General features: G+C 39.0%; 1 protein-coding gene and 1 non-coding gene across 2 annotated transcripts in view; both read left to right on the forward strand.

The window, feature by feature from the left end:
- Window positions 1-23,945, forward strand: part of CDH8 (cadherin 8) — a 327,579-nt gene that overhangs the window by 260,691 nt on the left and 42,943 nt on the right. Inside the window, 1 exon segment of the mRNA XM_040253857.1 lies at window positions 9,335-9,471. Within this exon segment, the coding sequence (XP_040109791.1) occupies window positions 9,335-9,471 (137 nt within the window).
- On the forward strand, window positions 4,343-4,414 carry TRNAC-ACA. Its single transcript has one exon. It is a non-coding gene; the product is annotated as a tRNA-Cys (tRNA).

Below are 23,945 nucleotides of genomic sequence, written 5' to 3' on the forward strand. Positions count from 1 at the left end.
TAGAGTGCTTGCCATTTTTCATTGTAAGTAATGAGAAAAACACAACCAGTGTGTCTGAGAGGAGGCTTTGTTCAAACATTTAGCATCATACTTGACCAAAAGAAGCAGTCACTAAGCCTTTAAGGAATTAAATAAAAAATTAAAAATGTACATTAATCTTTTATGTAAAGCATTCACTTTTTTCCATATTTTTGTCATCATATTCGATTTAGAGCTCTCAGTTATAAATGGTTATTTTGATGACTCAGGGAGAAAATTAGAATTTCTCTAAAGATATTATGTAAATATTAAAGAATTAATCATGAATTAGATTTTATCTGGGACACACTAGGACACACTAATTTTGATCTTGTGACTGCAGAAATTTACACATAGGACTTTGGCTTTATGATGGTATCTTTTTAAGGTATGAGTGGAACAAACTATAAAACAAAATGCATGCCCGGAAAATGGGACATTCTCTGAACCAACAGATTTAGCATCTGAGATTTTTATATATGACCCTAAGTAAGTGAAGGTATCTGAGGATGATTATTGTAGGTGGATCTGCTTCATCCTTTGAGGGACAGGGAAGCCTGGTGTCTGTAGTCCAAGGGGTCGTAAAGAGTCCGACACACCTTGGTGACTAAACAACAACATCAGAATCTTTCAAATATGTTATTATTGTTGTTTAAAAATATCTAGACATTTGTCAGAGTGTCTAACTAGAAATAATGATAAATATTCAGTATGAAACCACATTTAAAAAGTAAAAGGAGGACATCCCTAGCAGTCCAGTGGTTAAGACTTTGCCTTCAATTGCAGGGGGTGCAGGTTGCTCAGGGATAGAGAAGCTAACATCCCACATACCTTGCGGCCAAAAAAGCAAAACATAAGACAGAAGCAGTATTGTAACAAATTCAATATAGACTTTAAAAATGATCCACAACAACAATCTAAAAAAAAAAATCAAAAGGAAATTTACAATGCATTACCTAAGGGGATTTACCTTAAACTTTAAAAGAAGGTAGTCCTATTGTTCTCATTTTTCAGATGAAGAAACTAAGGATAGATATATAAATTGGCCTAGAGGAGACATTAGGAAGAAAAGGGTCTTTCTCTTGAAAAATCATCAAGTGTTTCACAAATACTGTATTAGTAATAATATAGTTCAGAGTAAGTTTTGAAAGAAAATTATTTATCTTTATCTGATTATTAAGATAACTGCTGTAGCTTCTCGTGCACATTCCAGACTTTAATTTACATTCTTCCTTTCTGACACAAGTCACTGGAAGTGAAAAGGACTCCTTGATATTGGAAGCTTGGTGCTGATCATCCTTAAAATACTCTTGATATTATCAGAGTTTGATGTTCTTTATTGCAAACAAGAAACAAATTCAGCAGGGACAGAGGGTTTCTGTAGGTGTGTTGTATAGGGGCAAGATTGGGAAGAGGGAGTAGGAGATGCTTTAAATGAACAAATGAATGAATGTATATATACATATAATATTTGTATGTTGACAGTAAAATCTGTCCTATCCACACACAAACAAGATACAGGATTTTGTGCCAAATGTTGGTATGAAATGTAAATAGTTGGGCTGTGATAATTGAGTAAACATACGATTCAGGTAAAAGTTGTATATTACAGCAATGCAGAAAGGGTGCTATTTTCCAATATAATAATATCCAGTTGCCCATTTTGCCCTATTCTCAATCACTGCAATAGTGATATCTTCTAATATTAACCTCTTCTAATATTGACCTCTGCAAACTACTCTTGATTGAGTGAACTGGTGACAAAGTTTGTGCTCATGGTCAGAGTGCAGTAGGTTAAATTAGATCCCCAACAAAGTGTTAAGCATCTAGGTAGGAATTTCCTCGCATCCATAGCCTTAACTTCACAAAGTACAATGATGAAGTCATTAGCATTCATTTCTAAGACATACTGCGATAGGTTAAAGGAATATTAGCATTGAAGCAAACCAGGATAATTGTTGGAATAAAATAGGAACGTTGAAACAGGGTATCTGTGAATATTGATTATCATGGGTGATGCAGTTTCTAAACCATCTTCATTGTTATAGAATGAGAATGTCTGTTTGCAAAATTGCCATCATTAGGATTAATGTTATTAATAACGTGGTCCAAGAAGCCTGTTTTCTCACATAAGACGCCCTACTGTCTTAAAAACTTTCTTCTTATTGTGGCAAGGAGATGACTCTCCAAAATATATTCTAGTCTCTTTGAATGAGTTCTGTTGTCTCAAATGCATCTTAAGTAAATCTGTAAAAGAACAGCAAATCCAACAGATGTGTATTTTCAAGAATTTAAAATGAAGACTTCAGGGTTCAGGATGGTGGAACACATGTACACCCATGGTTGATTCATGGTGATGTATGGCAAAAACCACAACAATATTTTAAAGTAATTAGACTTCAATTAAAATAAGTAAATTAATTTTTTAAACATTAATGATTTTTAAAACCCTGAAAGTATTCAGAGAAATGTTCAAGTCAGCATAGAATTTATATAATTTAACAACTATGTTAATAATAAAAATTTTGTGACTAAAAAAATAAATTAAAATGACTTCAATACTGGAGATACAAACCCTATGACTTTTAAGATGCAAATTAGAAGACATTGCACTTTTCTGTAGAAACAGTGGGAACCAAATTCATTCTTCTTTTTTTCTTCTGTTCTTATCCCATTTACTCCTTTTCTCATACTTCTTTAGCACCATGTTTTCTGCATAATAACAACCCATGCTCAATAAAAGCTTGTGCATCTTTCCAACAGGGAGGAATAACCGTAGTACAAAATTCCAACCAATGTGATTTTATAAGAATCAAACAATCTTTTCCTGTTTTAAAGAGCAAAAGTCCAGCAAATGCTTAATTGTAGAATAATAGGAAGGACAACCTTAAGGAAGAGAAGATCAGTGAAGACTCAGGCCAGGTCCCAAAGGCTCCTTGTGGATGAGCACTAAGCAAAGAAACCCAGGAGCCTCTTCAGCTCAGAGTCTATTTTGAAAAAGGTGATGGCTGGTATAGACTAACACGAAGCGACTCAGCAACAGCAGCATGAAGAGATTGGGCTTCCCAAGTAGTGCTCCTGGTAAAGAACCTGCCTGGGGGTGTAAGAGATGTGGGTAGGATTCCTGGGTTAGGAAGGTCCCCTGGAGGACAACATGGCAACACACTCCAGGATTCTTACATGGAGAACCCCATGGATAGAGGGGCCTGGCAGGCTGCCGTCCACAGAGTCGCACAGAGTCAGACAAGACTTAGTACACACTCGTGCACATGAAGAGATCTGGAATATTTTTCTAGTATCACTTGGGAAACTGCTAAAGGATGTGAATGGTCGTTTTTATTTATATCTTTCTAATTATTCATTTTCAGTCATTCTGGGCTTAAAGAATCGCCTGTTAATTAACCAATTACTTTGCTGTATCTGAGTCATGTATCCATTCATTTATTGCAGAGAACCATTTTGTGAAGTATTAATAGATCTTTTCTCCTATTTATAGATGAGCCTATGAGACTATGACCAATTACACTGTTTCAGTGAGATCTCACTGGTGAGATTCCACTGAAGGTTATCTGGTTTTTCTGTTTCTTCCACTTTATCTGCTGCTGTTCCAATACATACTGGGAATCCTAGAAAACAGTGTGGCTTACTTCTAGTTCTGAGACATCTATGCAAAATCATGACATCTGAAGAACTTGCCTGGTACATTGGATTCTAAAAATTAAGTCTTTCCTTCGGGTTTGCAGTTAATTTAACCCACCCTGTTTCTCTTTGAAATTATTCTCTGATAATTGGTGTAAGGAGACAGTCTATATCCAAGTCGTGTAGCTGAGTGTGCATGCACGTGTGCTCAGTGACTTCAGTCACGTCGGACCCTCTGCCACGCTATGGACTGTAGCCCGCCAGGCTTCTCTGTGGGATTCTCCAGGGAAGAATGCTGCTGCTGCTAAGTGGCTTCAGTTGTGTCTGACTCTGTGTGACCCCAGAGACGGCAGCTCACCAGGCTCCCCCGTCCCTGGGATTCTCCAGGCAAGAACACTGGAGTGGGTTGCCATTTCCTTCTCCAATGCATGAAAGTGAAAAGTGAAAGTGAAGTCGCTCGGTCGTGTCCGACTCTCAGTGACCCTATGGACTGCAGCCTCCCAGGCTCCTCCGTCCATGGGATTTTCCAGGCAAGAGTACTGGAGTGGATTGCCAGTGCCCTCCTCCAGGAAATCTTCCTGACCCAGGGGTCGAACTCATGTCTCATTATGTTTCCTGAATTGGTGGATAGGTTCTTTACCACTAGCGCCACCTGGGAAGCCCCATAATTGACTGTGGTTTCCCTTCCCTGGTGGCTCAGATGGTAAAGCGTCTGCCTACAATGCGGGAGACCCAGGTTCAATCCCTGGGTTGGGAAGATCTTCTGGAGAAGGAAGTGGCAACCCACTCCAGTACTCTTGCCTGGAAAATGGGGTCCATGGGATCACAAAGAATCAGACATGACTGAGCGACTTCCCTCCCCTTCCCTTTATTACTCTGATGGAGCTGTGTCATAGAGTGCAATGGACAGGAGGAAAGAGGAGAGACTGAAATAGCCGAGTGGATGGTGGCAGCTTAGAGGACCAGAGGAAAGCAAGCTGAATCTTTGCAACTAGCAATGGAGTGGCATAGCTATCGGTGAGGAACAAGCATCTTCTGAGAGCATTCCTAAAAATGGTATGTGGAGTGCAGTTTTTTTTTTTTTAAAACCCAAACTTGTGTTAAAATGTAATTAATTTTAACTATGATAACAAACACTCATATAGTATTCAACATGAATAAAAAGTGAATGTGTCCAATAATGCTTTGAACTTGGAACGGTCAGTTCATGGAATAGAGATTTGGTCAGAAAAGGTGGTAGAAAAATGGACGTTAAAATGATGCTAGAAGTGCAAGTAAGAGCTTCTCTACATGCCCCTTCTCCTTGGCTTAAGTTTGTCACTTAAAGTGATACCCTCCATGCTTTTGCTTCCATGGATATGAGAACCCAGTGAACTGGTACAGGGAAAGAGAATCAAGGAGTAGAAGGAATGCTGGCTTAAACATGAAGAGAGGCCTGGGATTCATCAGTAGAAACCTACTGTTTCCAGATGAGTAATGACAACATTAGAGATTTTCAATAGATATTTATTGAGCACTTGTTATGTGCCAGGCACTGCAATCAGTGCTCTATAGGTATTACCTTGTCTACATCTCACAAAACCTATTATAATTCCCATTTAACAGATTAGGTAACAAAGGCACAAAACGATTACTAACATGATGAAATCACACCTGTGATTTTCTTTTATTCATTTTACAAGACACCAAAAAGAGAAAGATGCAAAAAGAAAGAGGCATCTAGCACCATGCCTGGTATACATTTGGTGTTTAATGCGTGCTTATTGACTGTGCTAAGTCTGTATTTTTGAACTATTTAGCAGTTCTGGGCAGCCTTTACCATGAAGACTACTAGGCTATAAAATAGGCAAAATGTCTACAAAGGGAGCAAGAGTCTTCTTTATACAGTCGAGGTAGACTTTAAACTGAATTTTAAGCATTTATTTTTTCCCCTCATCAAGTTCCTCCCATTGTGTAATCTTGTAATATTATGACAATCTTACCTCTGATCTTACTAAAGGGCTGTATTTTATAAATTCTTATGACTTACCCCATAAACTCTGTCATGAACTGGATCTTTAAAAAATGAGAAAAATATCCCTGTCTCTTTTAGAATTATGGGAGTTAAATAACACCCAAATGTTTTTTCCACATTTATGCTATTTATAAACTGGTAAGAAAGGGGCCTTCTCCACCACCTTCCGAGTAGGAAAATTTATGAAGCTTCATTTAATGGGACATGATGTTATTATCGTGATGTGATGATGATGAACATATCTTCAGCACTTACTAATTACCGAAGACTGATTTATGTTTCATTTTTAATCTTCACAACCAGACCTGTGATTTGAGTATTATATTTGGCCAGTGAAGCAACTGAGGCTCAGGGTATTTATTAATTATCCTAGAAACAACAATATATAAATAATAGAGATATAATTTATTCCAATGTCAAGGTTGCATGGTACAGTTTTAAATAAGGGATTACACAAACAGGGTATTTTTTTAAATATCAGCTTCCAAAACTCTGTCATTGTTCCCAGCGCTTCTTTTAGGCCAGAAGTTCTAGGCATTTACTGGACAGCAGTCAAATAGCCATGGAGTGTGTTTCCAACCTCGTTTTCTGTGGCCTCTGGGAAATTGGCAGATGCATGAATTTGTGAAATATCAGCAGTGAGATAATAAAATTATTAGAACCCAGCAATGCATGCAAAGTTTATTTATGAATATGATGCAGATAGTGATAATTAAGCCTCTGGACATCACTTAGATCTTTTAACAGAATGTTCATGATATCTGGAGCAAAACACACGTCTATTATTTTACAGTTAAACGTGGAACCTCATTGGTCTAATCAACAATCACTGTTCCCCAGGATAATGATTTTTAGTCTTTTTTTTGGTAATACAACAGATTCAGATGTTTTGCAATGAACACTTACTTCCTCATGCTCAGGATTACTTTGCAAGCACTGTTAATTCAGCTATGTCTCTAGGTTCTTAAATCCTTTCTGAATTTTGCTAATCATCCTGGGGGTTAGGCAAGGGATTGTTTTATAAATTCCTGGTGTATAGATGCAAGTCAGTGTCTTTGTTTTCTTTATATCTAAGTCTTTATTATACCTGGAGTTATGATCTCTTAGTACATGGTTTTATCAAGGAATTTAACAACACACTGTTGACAAGAAAATCAGTAGTAGTAGTGTTAGTTGCTGTGTCCTGACCGACTCTTTGTGACCCCATGGACTGTAGCCCACCAGGCTCCTCTGTCTATGGGATTCTCTAAGCAAGAATACTGGAGTGGGTTGCCATTCCCTTCTCCAGGGGATCTTACTGACCTAGGGATTGAACCTGGGTCTCCTGGATCGCAAGCAGATTCTTTACCATCTGAGCCATAGGGAAGAAGATCCTGTCAATAAAATTAAGTACTTTTTAATATTATTCCAGAATGTTTAATGATGCTTGTGATTGGTGTAGAGGATTTACAGGAATGTCTTTTTCTTAATATTTGCATCTGGTATAAGGAGTCGCAGAGAGTCGGACACGACTGAGTGACTGAACTGAACTGATAAGGAGTATGCATACCATTTCTAATGAGAAGATATGGCTAAAAGGAGCAAGGAGTTACCCATATCCCTATATGCCTGTCTGTCCTCTAGCCATCCATTTACTCACTCCTCTTTGTTGTTGTTGTTGTTCACTTGCTAGGTTGTGTCCGATTCTTTGTAACCCCATGGACTGCAGCATGTCAGGCTTCCCTGTCTTTCACTATTTCCCGGAGTTATTATCTAGGCAAGAATACTGGAGTGGGTTGCCATTTCCTTCTCCAGGGGATCTTCCCAACCCAGGGATCGAACCCAGGTCTCCCACATTGGAGGCAGATGCTTTAACCTCTGAGCCACCAGGGAAGCCCCTATAGATACAAATAAGTGGATATGCATAAATAGATAAGCAAAAAATACATGTATATATGTTTGCAATGAAATCCACTAAATGTTAACAGTACAAACCTACAGATATAAAATTATGGGACATTTTATTTATTTTTTTCCTATAATAGCCGTTTTATTCTTGATGATATAATGAATGTTCATAAGAACACACAGAAAAGGAAAATATGCTTAGCTTCAAATAGCCATGGAGCATGTTTCGTATTTAGTGTTAATGGGTACCAATAAAAAGATTTCGTGTAGACTTCTTAGGAGGTCCCCTCAACCATGAAGGGTTTCTTCAGTCCTGCCTCCTAGATGGGATTGCACATGACCTTGGTCTTAGTTTGGGCTTCTGTAGATATGAAGTACCCTAGACTGGGTGGATTAAACACCAGAAATCTGCTTCTCATAGTTTCTGGGGGCGGGGAAGTCCCAGATCAAGGTACCAGCAGATCCACCGTATGGTAAGGGCACATTTTCTGGGATGGTTGTCTTCTTGAATCCTCCTTGGCAGAGAGCAGAAAAGAGACAGCCCATGTCCCCTTCTTCTTTTCTTTCTTTTAAATAAGATCATTAATCCCACAGGAGAGCCCTATTCTAATGACTTATTCTAACCCTAATTACCTCCTAAAGGCCTCATTTCCAAATGCCATCACACATTAGGAGTTAGGGTTTTAACATAAAAATTTGGGGGAGTTCTTTGAGGGTTTCCCAGGTGGCTCTAGTGGTAAAGAACCTGCCTGTCAATGCAAGAGACCCTGGGTCATGAAGATCCCCTGGAGGAGGGCATGGCAACCCACTCCAGTATTCTTGCCTGGAGAATTCCATGGACAGAGGAGCCTAGCAGGCTATAGTCTGTAGGGTCTCAAAGAGTCAGATACGACTGAAGTGACTTGGCAAACACACACAATCCTTATTTGAACCTCCATTTCATCCTGTTTTACTTTATTCCACTGCTTATTTGTGGACCAGTTTTTCTAATCATGCCTTGTGTTTCTTAGGATATTAGTAAATATAGTAAAATAATTCCTGTATGATCTTGTTACTTAGTGTTCCCGAGAAGCACTTGGCTGTAGACATAGAGCATCTTAATGTCTGCCTTGTCCAAAAGTTTTCTCAACAGAACTAACAACCTACCCATTAAAGCTTTAAATCTGCTAAAATATCTAGACCAATTTTAAAAAAAATTATTTACCAGAGAATCAGAAAACATCTGATTTATATGGACAGAGATGAATAGGAAACCTAAATATATACCTTACTTAAAATGAAAACAAAACAAACCAACAGCAACAGCAACAAAAACACATACCTATTGTGCAGTCAAATCTAAGTTTAACACAAACACACATTTCCTTGGAACCACCATAAATAATTTGCTATCTAGCACTATCCTCCTTTGGATTAGAGTTCATCGTTTTATATGGTATTTTGTGGCAACTGCTAATTATCATAAGCTGTCCAATAAAAGTGATGGATTGTCCAATTAACTCTTCATCAGCAGCCATTTTTGAAGATGTTACCTATTGAAACTGATGGCAGTTTATGACCTCCATGTTGCATATATAGCTAATGACTCCTTGGGCAATAATTGTTAAGTTTCTTGTGCCTCATTCAGTCATTTTGTTTTACAAATTAGGATGCCATTGAGTTTACCAATTCATTTGGCTTCACAACTCTGGCTCTCTAAGGATTACTAAAGGTCTGCTGTGGAATGTGTGGATCATATAAACACTGAAGTAGATTACAGATGTGTCTGTTTCGCAGGTTTTCCATCGACCGGCACACTGACCTGGAGAGACAATTCAACATTAATGCTGATGATGGGAAGATAACGCTTGCAACACCGCTGGACAGAGAATTAAGTGTGTGGCACAACATAACAATCATTGCTACCGAAATCAGTAAGTGCCTGGGTTTGTTCATTTCTTCCTTGTGTGCCTGGATTCAATTTATGCCTAGGGATCATACGAGAAGTGGTCCTGTTTCTTTTAGATATTTTGGCATTAGAACTTTTGTTCCCAAGGAGACTTGGAATGCTTCATCTCAACATGAAATAACTTACCGTGTGGTAAATTACCAAATGGTTGCAATATATGTGGGAAGGAAACAGTTTTACATCCAAGTATTCTTGCATCTTATATCCATTATTCAGCCATTAAAAACAATGTTTTGCATGTTAAAATATGGGAAAGATTTAGCATAAAAGGATAGATAAAAGTAGAATTCAAGAATTCCATAATTTAAATGGACACTAACATTATTATTATGTACAATATAGAAATGATTGCTCACACATTTAAGCTATGCATATACACAGACACATATAAATGCAGAAATTATAAAAAGAAAATTTACAGTATCAATACATATCATTTTGGGGAGATGAGATTATAGTTTGTTTTTTTTTAGAATTAATGTGTTTTACACAGTAATCACAGACTATTTAAAATTACATCTTCAATATAAAATTTTTCCTAAATTACATGTGAAAATGTAAGCCTTATTTTTTTCCAGAGGAGGTTCCAGGGTTGTTAAAATAACATATGTTAGTCTTTCTGCCAGTTTTTAATGAGCACAGCTTCTCAGATCGCGCTTACTGACACTCCCATGGAGTCTCTAAACAATAGCTCTTTGGTGAAATCTAGTGCTCTCCTATCTATGAGAACTTGCACTTTGCCTCACCAGTTTTGTTTTTGTTTTTTAATCGTACAGATTAAATCCTCCTTGCAAAGGGGATATGATGTTCATTTTATTTCCAAGCAAAAGACATTCTGCATGTTATCTGAATATCCACTTTCTATAAAGGAGATGAAGGACTTCACAGTTTATACAAGTTGAAGGGAGATGACAGTACATTCTTGAGGGAACTGGGATAGAAGGAATCTGAATAAGGAAACAGAAGTTCACAATAAAAAAGATTCATGGGTACAAATATGTAAAGGAGGTGAGCCCTAAACTGCTCTTTGCACTCTCTAAATCTGCTCTAGTTCCACAGCCAATGTCTCTGAGATTCATGATAAATATGTCTGCAAGAAGAGTAATCTATACCTTCAGGAAAGGCATGGATTTTCCTTGCTTTGAGATGTGGGGGTAATGTCTTCCTTGGAGTCTTATTCAAAAAATAAAACACAACCACTGTGAAAAAGTGACCATTCAAGAGTGAAGAATGTATCTTTTGGCAACCTCAAAACAGGCAAAGAAACAGCTTGATATGGAATTTAAAAGAAGCGCTTTGGAAACTTAGGTGCTTTTCCTTATTAGGAGTACCATTTTCTTCTCTAGTATGTTGCTCTGCTAGTAGTTTATCCCTTGTAACATTAAGGGATAACGAAAACTGAGCATCTCATTTGGTAGCTTTGATTTCTTAGCAACGTTAACCCCATCTAGATGTGAAATATTTATAATTTACAGTATTGAAGCCGTATGTCACCTTAAGCTTCTGAGGAAAACTGTATCTATTTAGATTGGTTTGAGGCTATATAAAAATGCTCTAAAGCAGTGGTGCCCAACCTTTTTGACACCAGGGGCTGGCTTCGTGGAAGACATTTTCCATGGATCGGGGGTAAAGGGGAATGGTTTGGGATAATTCAAGCTCATTACATTTATCGTGCCCTTTATTTCTATTACGTCAGCTATGTACGTAAGCTACTACATTCGTCACCTACTATGTCAACTCCACCTTAAATCATCAGGCATTAGATTTTGGATCTCCAGTCTAAATGACCATAGTTATTGTTAAAGTATGCAGGCAATAATTACCATTAAAATAATTTCTCATATATTGAACATAATAGCCTACTTGAATTTGCCTAAATCTATGACTTCTTTTTTTTTATGAGTTGGCTGCCTTCACTTACATGTTCATCAAGAAGGCCCTAATCATAAGACTCCATGTACTCTATTCTGTAGAGTGAAAGGAAATGAATATACGGAACAGGTGGTTAGGAAAGATTTCAGGGGCAATCCAGAAACAAAAAACTCATTTGCAAGGAATCACAGACAAGTAAGGAAGACAGATACAAAAGCAGATGCTCCAGGGTAATGAGCTGTTAACTCTAGGGTGGCGAGGGTACCAAGCCCAGTAGGGAAGACAGTCATTTGTTCGTTCACTCAGTAATTATTTATTGAGTCTTTGGTTCTTGCCAAGCACTCTTTTAGTGACTGGGGATATAGCAGTGATCAAAACAGGCAAAAAACATCTGGTCCTCTTGGAGTTTTCTTTCTAGAGGCATCTGTGTATGAAAGGTGGGTTGAAATCTGCTGATATATCCATAAAGAATGACACAGAGGTGAGGAATAAGGTGATGAATACTGGGAATAAAAGCAGTTGATGGTGCGACCACAAACCTGCTTCAATGGACATCTATTGATTAAAAGTTATTGAAATATAGACCAGATAATTTTTCCTTTATGACTCGAAAGAAACCACTCAAATATATCCCAAACTTAAGTTTACAGTTAGCTCCATAAAGAGACCAAACAGGAAATGGTTCTGTTCATATGGCCACCCAAAGCTTTTCTTTGAACCTTATAGAATTAAAAGTACACAACCCAAACTTACCTTATTCTGTTGACATCAGTGGGAGTTGTCTCATCTTTTATTGCATCATTCTTTTGATCTTTTTTTTTTTTTTTTGGTCAGAGATTGAAAACTAAACATTTCTTTTTGAATTTTTGCATGTAACTGTCTTAAAACCAACAAGTGTGTACTTAGTCGCTCAGTTGTGTCCAACTCTTGTGACCCCATAGATTGTAGTCTGCCAGATTCCTCTGTCCATGGGATTCTCCAGGCAAGAATATTCGGTTGCCATTTCCTTCTCCAGGGGATCTTTCTGACCCAGGGATCGAACCCAGTCTCCTTCATTGCAGTCAGACTCTTTACTGACTGAGCTACGAGGGAAACCAAGATCAGAAGTATAAAAGAAAACTGTTAATTTTAGCTGTAAAGTATAAGCTGTCGTGGGCATAAATCTAGAAATTTTAAATGTAAAATTAAGCTACAGAATTCAAAATAATAAGATCGCAGAGAACTTAACAAAAATTGGAATTACTATGAAAATGGCTTAGAAACTTATTTTGACTTGGTTTTATTATTGAGCACATCATGTAATGTTTATCTTCTGAAGCCACAGATCATGTCCTGGAAAAAAATATTAAAAGGAGATTTATTGTATTTGGATGAGATGAATATTTAAAACCACCCAGGACAATAGAACCCATAGGGGGAGCTTCTAATAAAGATAAAGAAATATTCATTCCAGGGAGAACAATTTAAAATTACTCTCAGAGCACCATCTCTTCAGACAAAAGATTTAAGCAAATGAAATTAAGCTAAAAAATGGATTTTAGGAAAGTCCATCTGTTATCTCTTAATGAGAATGGAGATGTCATCCTTTATCCTCTTGTGTCAGATTCACTTAACCAAGGCTGAGATGCTTCACTGTGTGTATTTCCCAAGTATTTCAGTGGTAATAGATCTAACTTGCCATCATGATCAACAGGCACATCTCATTACATGAGCTGGCAGTTAGATGCCCAAGTACTAACAGGAGATTAGGCTTGTATAGCACATCTGTGCTAAGTAGCTTCACTAGCAGCAGCCCCCCTTTCCTGAAACTATCCTAAGGCTTGAAACTGCTGTGTATCGTGGTGGTGACGGCTTAAAGTAAATTTAGCTAGTTAAACACTGAAAAAGTATTATGTAATCCCTATGATGCTTTTAATTCTCACGTCACTCTTTGAAAATAGGTACCATTATTGTATGCATTTTTCTGTCAAGGAAATTCAGACAGAAGGTTAAGTATCTTGCCCAGAGTTTCAAAGAGCAAAGGGTTGAGAGGTAGGTTTGCTACCAATGCTGTTTAATTGCAGATTACAAGTTCTTAGATGCCTTCTTCAGGAGGAACCCTCTCCTATATCTTCTCTTCTTCCATTCTCCTGCTTAAATTGAGCTTCTGACACTGCTATATCATTACCTGAAGCAATCCAATGAAATTAGTTCTTCTCTACAAAGCAGGTTGGCGCAGGGAGAAGAGTACAGTGGAAAAAAGAACAAGCCCGCATTTACTCAGAACCTCCTATTGTAACGCTGATAACCCTAGGGAGGAAAACTGCCTGGTGGACAAGCCAGGCTTTGGAACTATTCAGACTGGAATTCTATGCCCATTTTTGAGATTAGGAAACTGAGGAACAGAGACTAGAAAGCAGAAAACAGTGTCTTTAAGGGGACAACATTTTTCAATGATGTTCACAGAGAACTTGACATATCCAGCTGACCCCAGTCTCCTGGGTTAGTGTTTAAACCAGAGTTACAGCATTTGCTGAGTACCTACAGAACCATTAATTTTATTGAAATTAATATATAGTATAAACGTTGTTTTAATGTTGTGAAGGAAGGCAGAAAGAGATGAGATGTTCTTCTGTCGTGTGTTTTGGTCTTTATTGGTGATCGGTGATATTTGAGCTAAGCTTTGACAGAAGAGGCATGAGATTCATTTGGGTTGAGCATTGGGGTATAGACGTACCTATGAGAGCAACGTAGTAACAAGCACAGCTGTCAGAGAGAGAAAGGAAACCAGGGCAGGGAGGGTACGGTAAGGGAAATACAGTCTCTGCAGGGGCATTTCAAAGGTATTGAATGCCAGTTTTAGAGTGTCCTTCTCAGAGAAAGTGGTGATGGGGGATGGAGAGTGGGGAAACCCACTGACATCATGTACCTGAGAGCAGGCAGCTGACATTTACAGAAAGCGGACTACTGTCGGTTACCTGAAAGTATTGTAAAGCAGGAAGCATATAATTGCCCATTAAATTAATCTCTTTGAGTTAGCGATAATGCATTGCTCTAGCCCACTACAGTGGGCTGCACACAATATTGCAAATGAAGCTTTTCACTAATGATGGTTAAATCTCCCAGGGAACACACTAGTTTGATAGCACTTAAGGAATGTTTCTCCCTGGCATAGGGCCCAGTTGCCACAATAATTTGCTTTGTCCAACCCAGGCTACTTAAGAAAAACATATCTTTATAGGGAGCTCATTGTTTAGAGAAATCTTAGGTCCTGGAGTTTGTGGAGTTGGCCTCATCTTGCCCATATAACCCTGGGCAAATTATTTCCCCTCTCTTGCTTCCAGTTTTCCCATCTATGAAATGGGAATCATAATTGTTCCTTTAAATTTAGAGTGTAGGAGCCTGGCCAGCTACAGTCCGTAAAGTCCCAAATAGTCAGACACAACTGAAGCGGCTTAGCAGTCACACACACATGCACACATACAAGGATTGAATTAAAAGTGATGGTACTCTACCTCTTAGCTCAAAATATATCTATAACCTTTAGAAACTGATGAATAAATTGCACATGTTCCCGTTAATACAGCCCTAACCTTAGGTTTTGAATAATAGCTTAATTTTAAATTATTTATTTGGCTTATATTGTCTTTCATCCTTTCTCCTGCCCACAACAAGAAAACTGGTAATCATATCCTGTGAGTTACTGCTGGGTGCAGCTGTGTTTCTTCACTGCACAACCAATAAGTTTGTTTACTGACCTTCCTTTTGTCCCCGGTTCAGGCATGGTAGATTGATCTGTGCCTAAAGGAAGGCCCTCGAAATGAAGCAGGCATATTCTTGGAGAGCCTGCTTGAACTAATAAGGACTTCAGGTTTTATATCAGGATCTCGCTCAAAAGGTGTAATCTGTCTGTGTATTGCCTGTGGCATAATCAAGGCTAGAGCTTCTTTAAGATCAGTATCCTTCCCTTGTATAGAATTGAGTGGAAGCAGGAACTTTCCTGATGGTCCAGGGGTTAAGAATCTACCTTCCAGTGCAGGGGCTGCAGGTTCGATCCTTAGTCAGGGAACAAAGATCCCATATGCCTCAGGGCAGCTAAGCATGCGCACTGCGGCACAGGATCCCATGTGCCACAACTAAGACCCGGTGCAGCCGGAAATAAATGAATAAAAACAAGCAAGTATTGTAAGAAATAACAAATAATGAAATAATTGAGTAGAAGCAGATGGAGAGAAGCCACTGTCCAGTTAGGTAACTCACAGAAGGGGAAGAATGATTAAAGTCTGAGGTGGACAGTGAAGTTTAGGGCTGGAGTGGTTATGGGGCTCCCAAGTATCAGAGAAACTGTGGCAGCAGATGACCGATGTGACTCTTGGGGAACAGAGGCACGTGGCAAGTTTCTGTGGCTATACCCTACCTCAGCAAGCATACACGTGCTGTAAGGTAGCAATCAATATTTTTAACAATAAAGGTTATAATGAAGGGAAGTGGAGAACCCATTATGGGGAAGTGAAGGGGAAGCTACGGGTTCCTGAGAAGGAGAGCAGCATCCAAAATAAGATTTCCTGACAGAGAAGAATAGGAGTGTCATTCCAAGTTCGAGGAGAAGCAGGCCCCAAATGAGTATCACTCTGTGCGTAACTCACACCAGTTTTAACCACTATTATGCCCATTTTGTGCACAACTACTCCACTTACTTGAATATCCACTTGACGTCTCCTTTAGTTCCTCTTTGCTCCTCTTTGAATGCATCCATTCTACCGAACTCCTCCCACCACCTCTCCATCTCTTTCCTCTCTTCCCCTCTTTTTGTTCTAGTCTATTTAGAAAAAGCCTGTAGATTGAGGCTGGAGATACAGATTTTAACTAGGAACTCCTTTAAGACATCACTATGACTAACAGCTCCTTAGTCCTAACCTAGAAAAACACAGAACGTAAGAGGCTTTTACCCCTGTGTTTTGCCCTGGTCTCTCTTATAAACCACCCTCCTCAAATCCTTGCCAGTAGCTCTTATTGTAGACGACTGTAGATAAAGGACAGGAGGTACACAGCAAACAGTAATTCAAGCTTTTCAGGTGCAAGTTGTAGCAAGCTGACTAGTCATAGCAAACGGTAATCTCCAGATTTGAGGGTATTGGATAGAGGGGGGTAGGTTGGGGAGATCCTAGATATGTGAGCAGATTATAAAAACTGGATAATAGTAGGATGATTTATCCTCAGTTATGGTTTTCCCTGGTGACTCAGTGGTAAAAGAATCCACCTGCCAATGCAGGAGATACGAGTTCCACCCCTGGGTCGGGAAGATCCTCTGGAGAAGGAAATAGCAACCCATTCCAGTATTCTTGCCTGGGAAATCCCATGGACAGAGGAGCCTGGTGGGCCACAATCCATGGGGTCACAATGGAGTCAGATACAACTTAGTGACTAAACAACAACAGTGGTTTCTCTGGGAATAAAGGAAGCACATGGACTTGGGAAGAAAATGCAGATATCAGTCAGAGTTAAGTGAGCAAGTTTATAAATCAGGTTGCTTGGATGCAATCATTATTTTTCCATTCATCCACGCTCAGTTGATAAGTTACTGAACTTCTCTCTGTGGCTTAGATTCGCTATTTCTAAAATGCGGGATATATTGAAACACCTTTAGAGGTATGTGATAAGAAGTGACTATGCTTACATGCTAATATCTTTCCTAACACAGAGTAAAGTCTTGGTGATAATGTTTATGTTAATATTATTATAACAGTAGTTATAAAGTAAACATTAATTTTATCATTTCATATAATTAAAGAGGATAGTCCTAAAACTTTAGATTTCTTGTCATCAGATAAAACCACCCAGCTTTATTTTGAGAATATACAAATTGAGTTTGTGAGGCAGTATCATCTTAAGATGATTTGGGAGGTATAATTTTCTACAAACATGTGTCCAAAAGGAGGAGCTTTTTTCCTCAGTCCTGGCCAGTTTGGCAGCCTTAAAAGCCCCCTTCTTACCCAAACCAAGGTTGTAGTTGTCACCTCTTTCTCAGAAAGCAGTAATGGTTACTAGGTAAAAACAAATTATGAAGGCAGATTTTCACAGCCAAAAATATGCTTTAAATGTGATTTGAATACACCACATAATCTCTCTAAGCTTCAGTTGATATATTTGAAGTATGTTATGACAAAATGAGATAATACAGGTAAAATGAATAAAACAGAGCCTGGCATATGGAAAGGACTTAATAACATTTCTTCTTTCCCCTCTCTAGTGCCCCTCTCCCCTCATCCTCATCCTCCTCTCTGACCTTCCCCGGACAGAACCTGGTGCCTACTAGTAGTTTAAACATAAACTATTAGTCCTTTGTCTAAAATTATCATTCAGATCTCCCTTTTCCCCCCAGCCACTTGGGCTTACGCATGAAAGTGAAAGTAAAAGTGTTAGTTGCTCAGTGTGTCCGACTCTTTGCGACTCCATGGAGGAGCTAGTACTTGCCAGGTCTCAATTTGCTGCAAATCCCATTGGTCAAAGCAGATCATGTTACCAAGAGCAGGTTTACATAGTGGAGAAATAAATGTCACCTCTTGATGGGGAGGTGGCATTTCCAAATATTGTGGGCATTCATTTTTAAAAAAGTAACTTCAGGCTGGAGTACTAAATCTTAGTGGTGCACCACCAAAAATGATACAGCTCTGCAGGCGACACACAGGTACTTCCCTTCTAGGCTCCTCTTCTCATCATAGTACATGTACATCCCAGATGTTCTCCTCCAACCCCTACTTGTTTGAGAAAAAGGACTGGACACAATATTTCTAACAGCTGTGACCTCATTAGCTATGGATTCTTTAGAATTTCAGCTTAAGTAACAATTGGTATTATTTATTATAAATCTGTTAGCACATTTATAATACTACAACAATTTCTCCTACATGACCACTAGTGAAAGCTTTAAATACTGTTATTAGTATTTCTTGATATACAAGCCAGGGTAAGTTCCTTTGCTGTCAGATCTCAAAGATCCATGTTTTTTTCCTTTAAGTGACTGGTTGAGGCCTAAAATACCCATGTATTTGCTTTTTTGGCTACACCTTGTGGCTTACAGAATCTTAGGTCTCTGACTAAGGGGATCAAACCCAGACCCATAGCAGTCAAAGCGCTATCATTTTTAATATACCACTAGGCTTCCAAGGAATTCCCTGAAAATACATTGATAAAGTTCTTGTTCTCATGAGACATTACTGCTTTGTTATTGACCACTGTTTTATCCTGGAAGCCTAGCACTGTGGGGTCTCCCAGTGAATGTTTGCTGAGTTAATGAATGGAGGAAATAAGAATTAATACCACAAGATATTAGCCTGGTAAGTTCCGACTCTAAACAGACATTGTTGATTCGCTGGTGGAGAGGATCTCTGCTTTAATATACCCCACTCAGCTCTTTGTTAAAAGTCTTGAGCTGACAAGCACATCGGCACAATGGCTTTCTGAAGTTTTTAGTCATTCTTTCCTGAGTGACTGAAGCTGAGGCATGAAGGACAGGAGTGACTGTGCTCTCCTTGTGTGAAAATTGTGGGGCATTGACTGGGCTCAAGGGGAAGCTCTCCCATAGAATATTAAGCCCTCTGCAGAGTCAGGGACAGAGACCATGAGAAAGGTGCTGGCAGAGAGGAACCCCAGGTTCCCTCTCTCTGCCCACAGGAGCCAGCCCTCTGATCTAAGATCCTTTACTTCTCTTCCCTCTGAGAGCCTGAGGCAAGCCCTGAATTATGCCAGCCCACACTTCATTACCCAACAAGCCCATTTATCGTTTAATCTGATCTGTATTGAACAAGCAGAAGCAGGTTACAAAGCAGCAAAGCCTAAAGAATGAAAACGCAGCACGTTTTCTGATTATAGGGCTCCCTAATCCAGTGCTTAAAAACCAGGGCTAAAAATAGACACCAATTCCATCTTGAATTTACCCCTACTCACCTAGCATTTCAGTGTCAGGTCAGGTGGCCACTGGAGGGTAGAATTTTGAACAAGGATAACTTGCTTCTGTCTAATTTGAGGTGACAGGGCATTGGTTTGTTATTGTTCAATCACTAAGTCATGACTGATTCTTTGCACCCCCATAGACTGCAGCACACCAGGCTTCTCTGTCCATCACCAACTCCCGGATCTTGCTCAAACTCACGTCCATTGACTCAGTGATGCTATCCACCATCTCATCCTCTGTCATCTCCTTCTCCTCCTGCCTTGAATCTTTCCCAGCCTCAGAGTCTTTTCAAATGAGTTGTCTCTTCACATCCTGGGGGGCTACAGTCCATGGGGCTGCAAAGACTTGGACAAGACTCAGTGACTAAATCCTCACTTATGATCCTAATATTTTCTTGCTCGCAAAGTGACTATAGGACAAGAGTCCATCCCACATGTTTCCCAAGGTCAAGAGTTACACTCTTTGTCACAAAGAAGCAATGAGCTAGAATGTAAAGAAACTGTCTCTAAGGCAAGCACTGAAACTCTATCATTTACTTAGAAAGCATGTAATTTGCAGTAGGGTGGGATTTTTCCATTGGATGGGAGAGACAGTCTTCTGTACGAAGATCCTTTGTGGAAGGTATATTTTTGTCAGGGCCATAAAGTAACAGGTTTTTGTCAAAGATGTATTTCACAATTAATATACATCTTGATCAAGTCTTCTGAAGATCAGAGAACTCCAGAGAGAAAAGAATATATGGTTGGAAAGTTAAGTAGAGCAAATTATGATTGCTTTCAGATGCCAGGTACAAGAAATGATCTTATTCTCTATGTCAGAGGGGTCCATCAAATACATAGAAATATTAAAATAAGGGAATGTAGCATTCAGAATATTAGCATCCCACATTTAGCAGCAGACTAAGCTATGGGTGAAACAGAGAGCCTGGAGAATGAGAAAGGGAAGACTCTGGCTGTGATGGTGGCTCAGAATCACCCAGAGAGCTTGTTAAAACATAGATTCCCAGGCCAAAGAATTTGTATTTCTAAGAAGTTCCCATGCGAGGCTGAGGCTGCTGTTCCAAGGACCACACTTTGAGAACCATTGCTACAGTCCCTGCAGTCCTAATTCAGAAAAAACTAAAGCTGCATTAGAAATGAAGTTTCGATGAATGGAAATTGGCATCTGGTTAAAACTAATGAGCAACAGGGTAAAGTAAATACTGCTGGAAATTGCAAACCTTTGTGATGAGGATGAAAATAATGGTACAATTAAGAGTTACTGCTAACTGTATACTAGGCAGCATTCCAGCTCTTCCAGTGCCCTTTATCCATTAAATCGTCATAACGGGTCCACAAGTTGGTACCATCTCTCATCTAATAAAGCCAAGATACCACACTTGAAGCTTCCCATATTTGGGTGGCTAAATTTGGATTTGATCTTAGGTTTATCTGAAACTTTAGCCAAATCTCTGACTACTGAACCTCAGTCGTCTTCTACTGACAGCAAGTTGCTACTGAGACATATCATGATTCATGGTAAGTCAGAAAAGATGGCCCATCCTTTCAAAGTTTGAGTTCACAGCCTTCCTTTGACTATGTCTGCATAAAATAGGTTAGAACATAATGGGGTATCACTGAGAGGCTCTTTTCCCTATTGAAAGAGGAGGTCCAGTTGGGGAGCATGCATTTAAAAGTTGCACCTGTGAACTATCCGTTCCAGGGCGATTTGGATTTTTAGGAACTTCTAGTTTCCTAAATTAAAAACAAACTAAAGAGACTCCTTATATTGAAGTCTGAAGCTCCTGTAACCTACTGAGATAAGCCTAGAATGATGCTGAAATCTGCTCCACACACCTGTTGCTATAATTTGACAATGAATGCTTAATAATAGGATGAAGAAGGGGAACAAGGGATAAAACCTTGAATGACAAATGTGGAAGGAAAGTTTTGACTATGTAGCCAAAGAAATATAAATTCCAACCTAAGTTCCATTAACAATGAGTGTGAACATCAACAATTTCCTTGATCAATCCAATGTATTTATTTATTGGTTAAAAGGAAACTAATACTCAAAAGGGAACTAAGACTCAGCTGGCTGATACAGAGAATATATATGTATATACCATATTATAATGGTATTTTTCAAAAGACCCTGATGCTGGGAAAGATTGAGGGCAGGAGGAGAATGGGACAACAGAGGATGAGATGGTCAGATGGCATCACCGACTCAATGGATATGGGTTTGGGTAGACTCCGGCAGCTGGTGATGGATAGGGAGGCCTGGCGTGCTGCGGTTCATGGGGTCACAAAGAGTCGGACATGACTGAACGACTGAACTGAACTGAACTGAATGGTATTTTTATAATATAGATGAAATTAGTGTATTATTATCACATGTCATACTATTATAATGTAATATGATATAAATATAGTCTCTGTTTTTAGCAATCACAGTAATAATATAAGCCTCATTACCTGTTGGTTTTTTTAAAATATTAATTTATTTGGCTGGGTCATATCTTAGTTGCAGCATGTGGGTTCTACTTCCCTGATGAGGGATCAAACCCAGGCTCCCAGCATTGGGAGTACAGAGTCTTAGTCACTGGACTATCAGGAAAGTCCCCATCATTAACCTGTTTACTAAAGTAGACTGCTGTGAACTTGATGTTTAAGAGACAGTGACTTTTTAGAACTGTCTCTGTCTTGAATTTATTTAACTCTTTTTTTTTTTAAGCAAAACAAACAATTCTAAATGTGCTGTAAAGAAAATCTGTGTTTGTAAAAATGTCCTATTTGAGCACATATATATATTTATTTATTTCCTAGCTTTTAAATAAGGCTTGTCATTAGATTGTGTTTTAGGCACAGTATCTAAATCTCGTTGCTGGTTAATATTTGTGTATCTCTGGATTTAAAAATACCTACACTGAGCCAGCATTTGATTTCCTGCTGAATTGTTTTTCACATTTCCAATATAATTATGTAGCAGTTACAAAGAAACAAAGGCTGCACTCCACAGAATACCATAGAAACCTACATTTGTTTATTTAAGAAAAGATATAAAAAGCATCTAAGACAGAATTGATGTGCTGGGTGACTCCTCAGGGAAACTGATAGCTAAAATAAATCTGAAAATATCTGGATATTTATCTGTAGTGATGGGTTAGGCATGGGTTAAAAAAGGCAGTTAGATGTTTCACAAATGGCCTTTGGCATATAAAAAGGAGATCTTAGTGAAAGTGGGAAATACTGAATTAGAGACCTTTATCTTTGGTCTTTGAATGATTTCGTCCCATTTTAAAGAGACTTAAGATCCAATAAACTAATCACTAAACGTACCAAATAACTGAATACACAAAACCTTAGTGAGGCAAACACATTTCTGCACCTCTCTCCTAGACACTGTGAGCACAGGCTGTTAAAGGTACAGTTCCCCGCCGGGAGGCGGGGCTTCTGCAGTAGGGCAATAACTACTGGCCTACAGACAGGTTGCCTAATAGAACGGCAGAACACATCCTAACTACTATGTGAGGAAGACGTTAGTTCTATATGATGCCCTCTCTAGTGCCCACCAGGAGTCAAGTGCAGTGCTGCATTTGGAGAAGGAAGAGGAAAAGCAAGAATGCTGCGGGCAAAGAGAATAGCATGAATCCACTCGGGAAATGTGTGATAAAAGGGAGGACTGGTTTGTTTTATGATTATAGGAGCCTCCTTTGTACATGTCACTTATTTCCATGTGGACCTTTCTGTTGTTCTTTTTAGCCAACAGGAAAATACAAATGAATGCCCGAGATATGTTGTCTGGTGGTGAGCTGGAGAAGCTCACTCGTCTTTGGACATCTTAAGAATCATGATTTGGGAAAGTTGCCTGGATGCATAGAAAGCAACTCTTCCTATGATCTCCTTTGATTCAGTGTCTAGATCTAAATGTCTGGGTGTGGCAATCAAAGCAATCTAGAATTTGAGATGTTACCTAATTTCAGGCAGAATGGCAGTCACCACTGTGTGCAAACATTTGTTTCATTTACTCATAACAACACTGGGCTTCCCTGGTGACTCAGATGGTAAAGAATCACGTGCAGCGTGGGAGACCTGGCTTTGATCCCTAGGTAGAGAAGATCCCCTAGAGGGATCCACTCTAGTATTCTTGCCTGGAGAACCCCCATGAACAGACGAACCTAGTCCACAGAATCACAAAGAGTCGGACACAACTGAATGACTAAACACAACAATACTGAGATGGACACATCCTGAGCACTGTTTCAGAAATGTACAAAGTGAGACCTAGGGAAGTCAAGGAATATATATAAGGTCAAGATCTAATACCATAAGGTTCAAATCCACTGGGTTTAACATCAAAGCCTGAACTCTCTACTCTTTGGCGCTACTAAGCATGACAGATAGGCAAACAGGACAAACATCCTTGAAATTATAATCTTTGTACAAAATGTGCCATTAGATACCAGGCTTTGTACTAGATACTATACATTTGGGAAGAAAATAAATCAAGGAATTGAGTTGCTGATAGTCTACTTGGGATAAAAACCATAAAAATAAATAATAGTCATATAAGGTAGTGTGTTTATTTTATTCAGTGTAGTTTTGCCAAGAAACTTGGCTCATCTACATCGTGAAGTTAGCACTTTGGTCCTT

The sequence above is a fragment of the Oryx dammah genome, unplaced genomic scaffold, assembly GCF_014754425.2.
Source record: "Oryx dammah isolate SB20612 unplaced genomic scaffold, SCBI_Odam_1.1 HiC_scaffold_13, whole genome shotgun sequence".
Classification (NCBI taxonomy): domain Eukaryota; kingdom Metazoa; phylum Chordata; class Mammalia; order Artiodactyla; family Bovidae; genus Oryx; species Oryx dammah.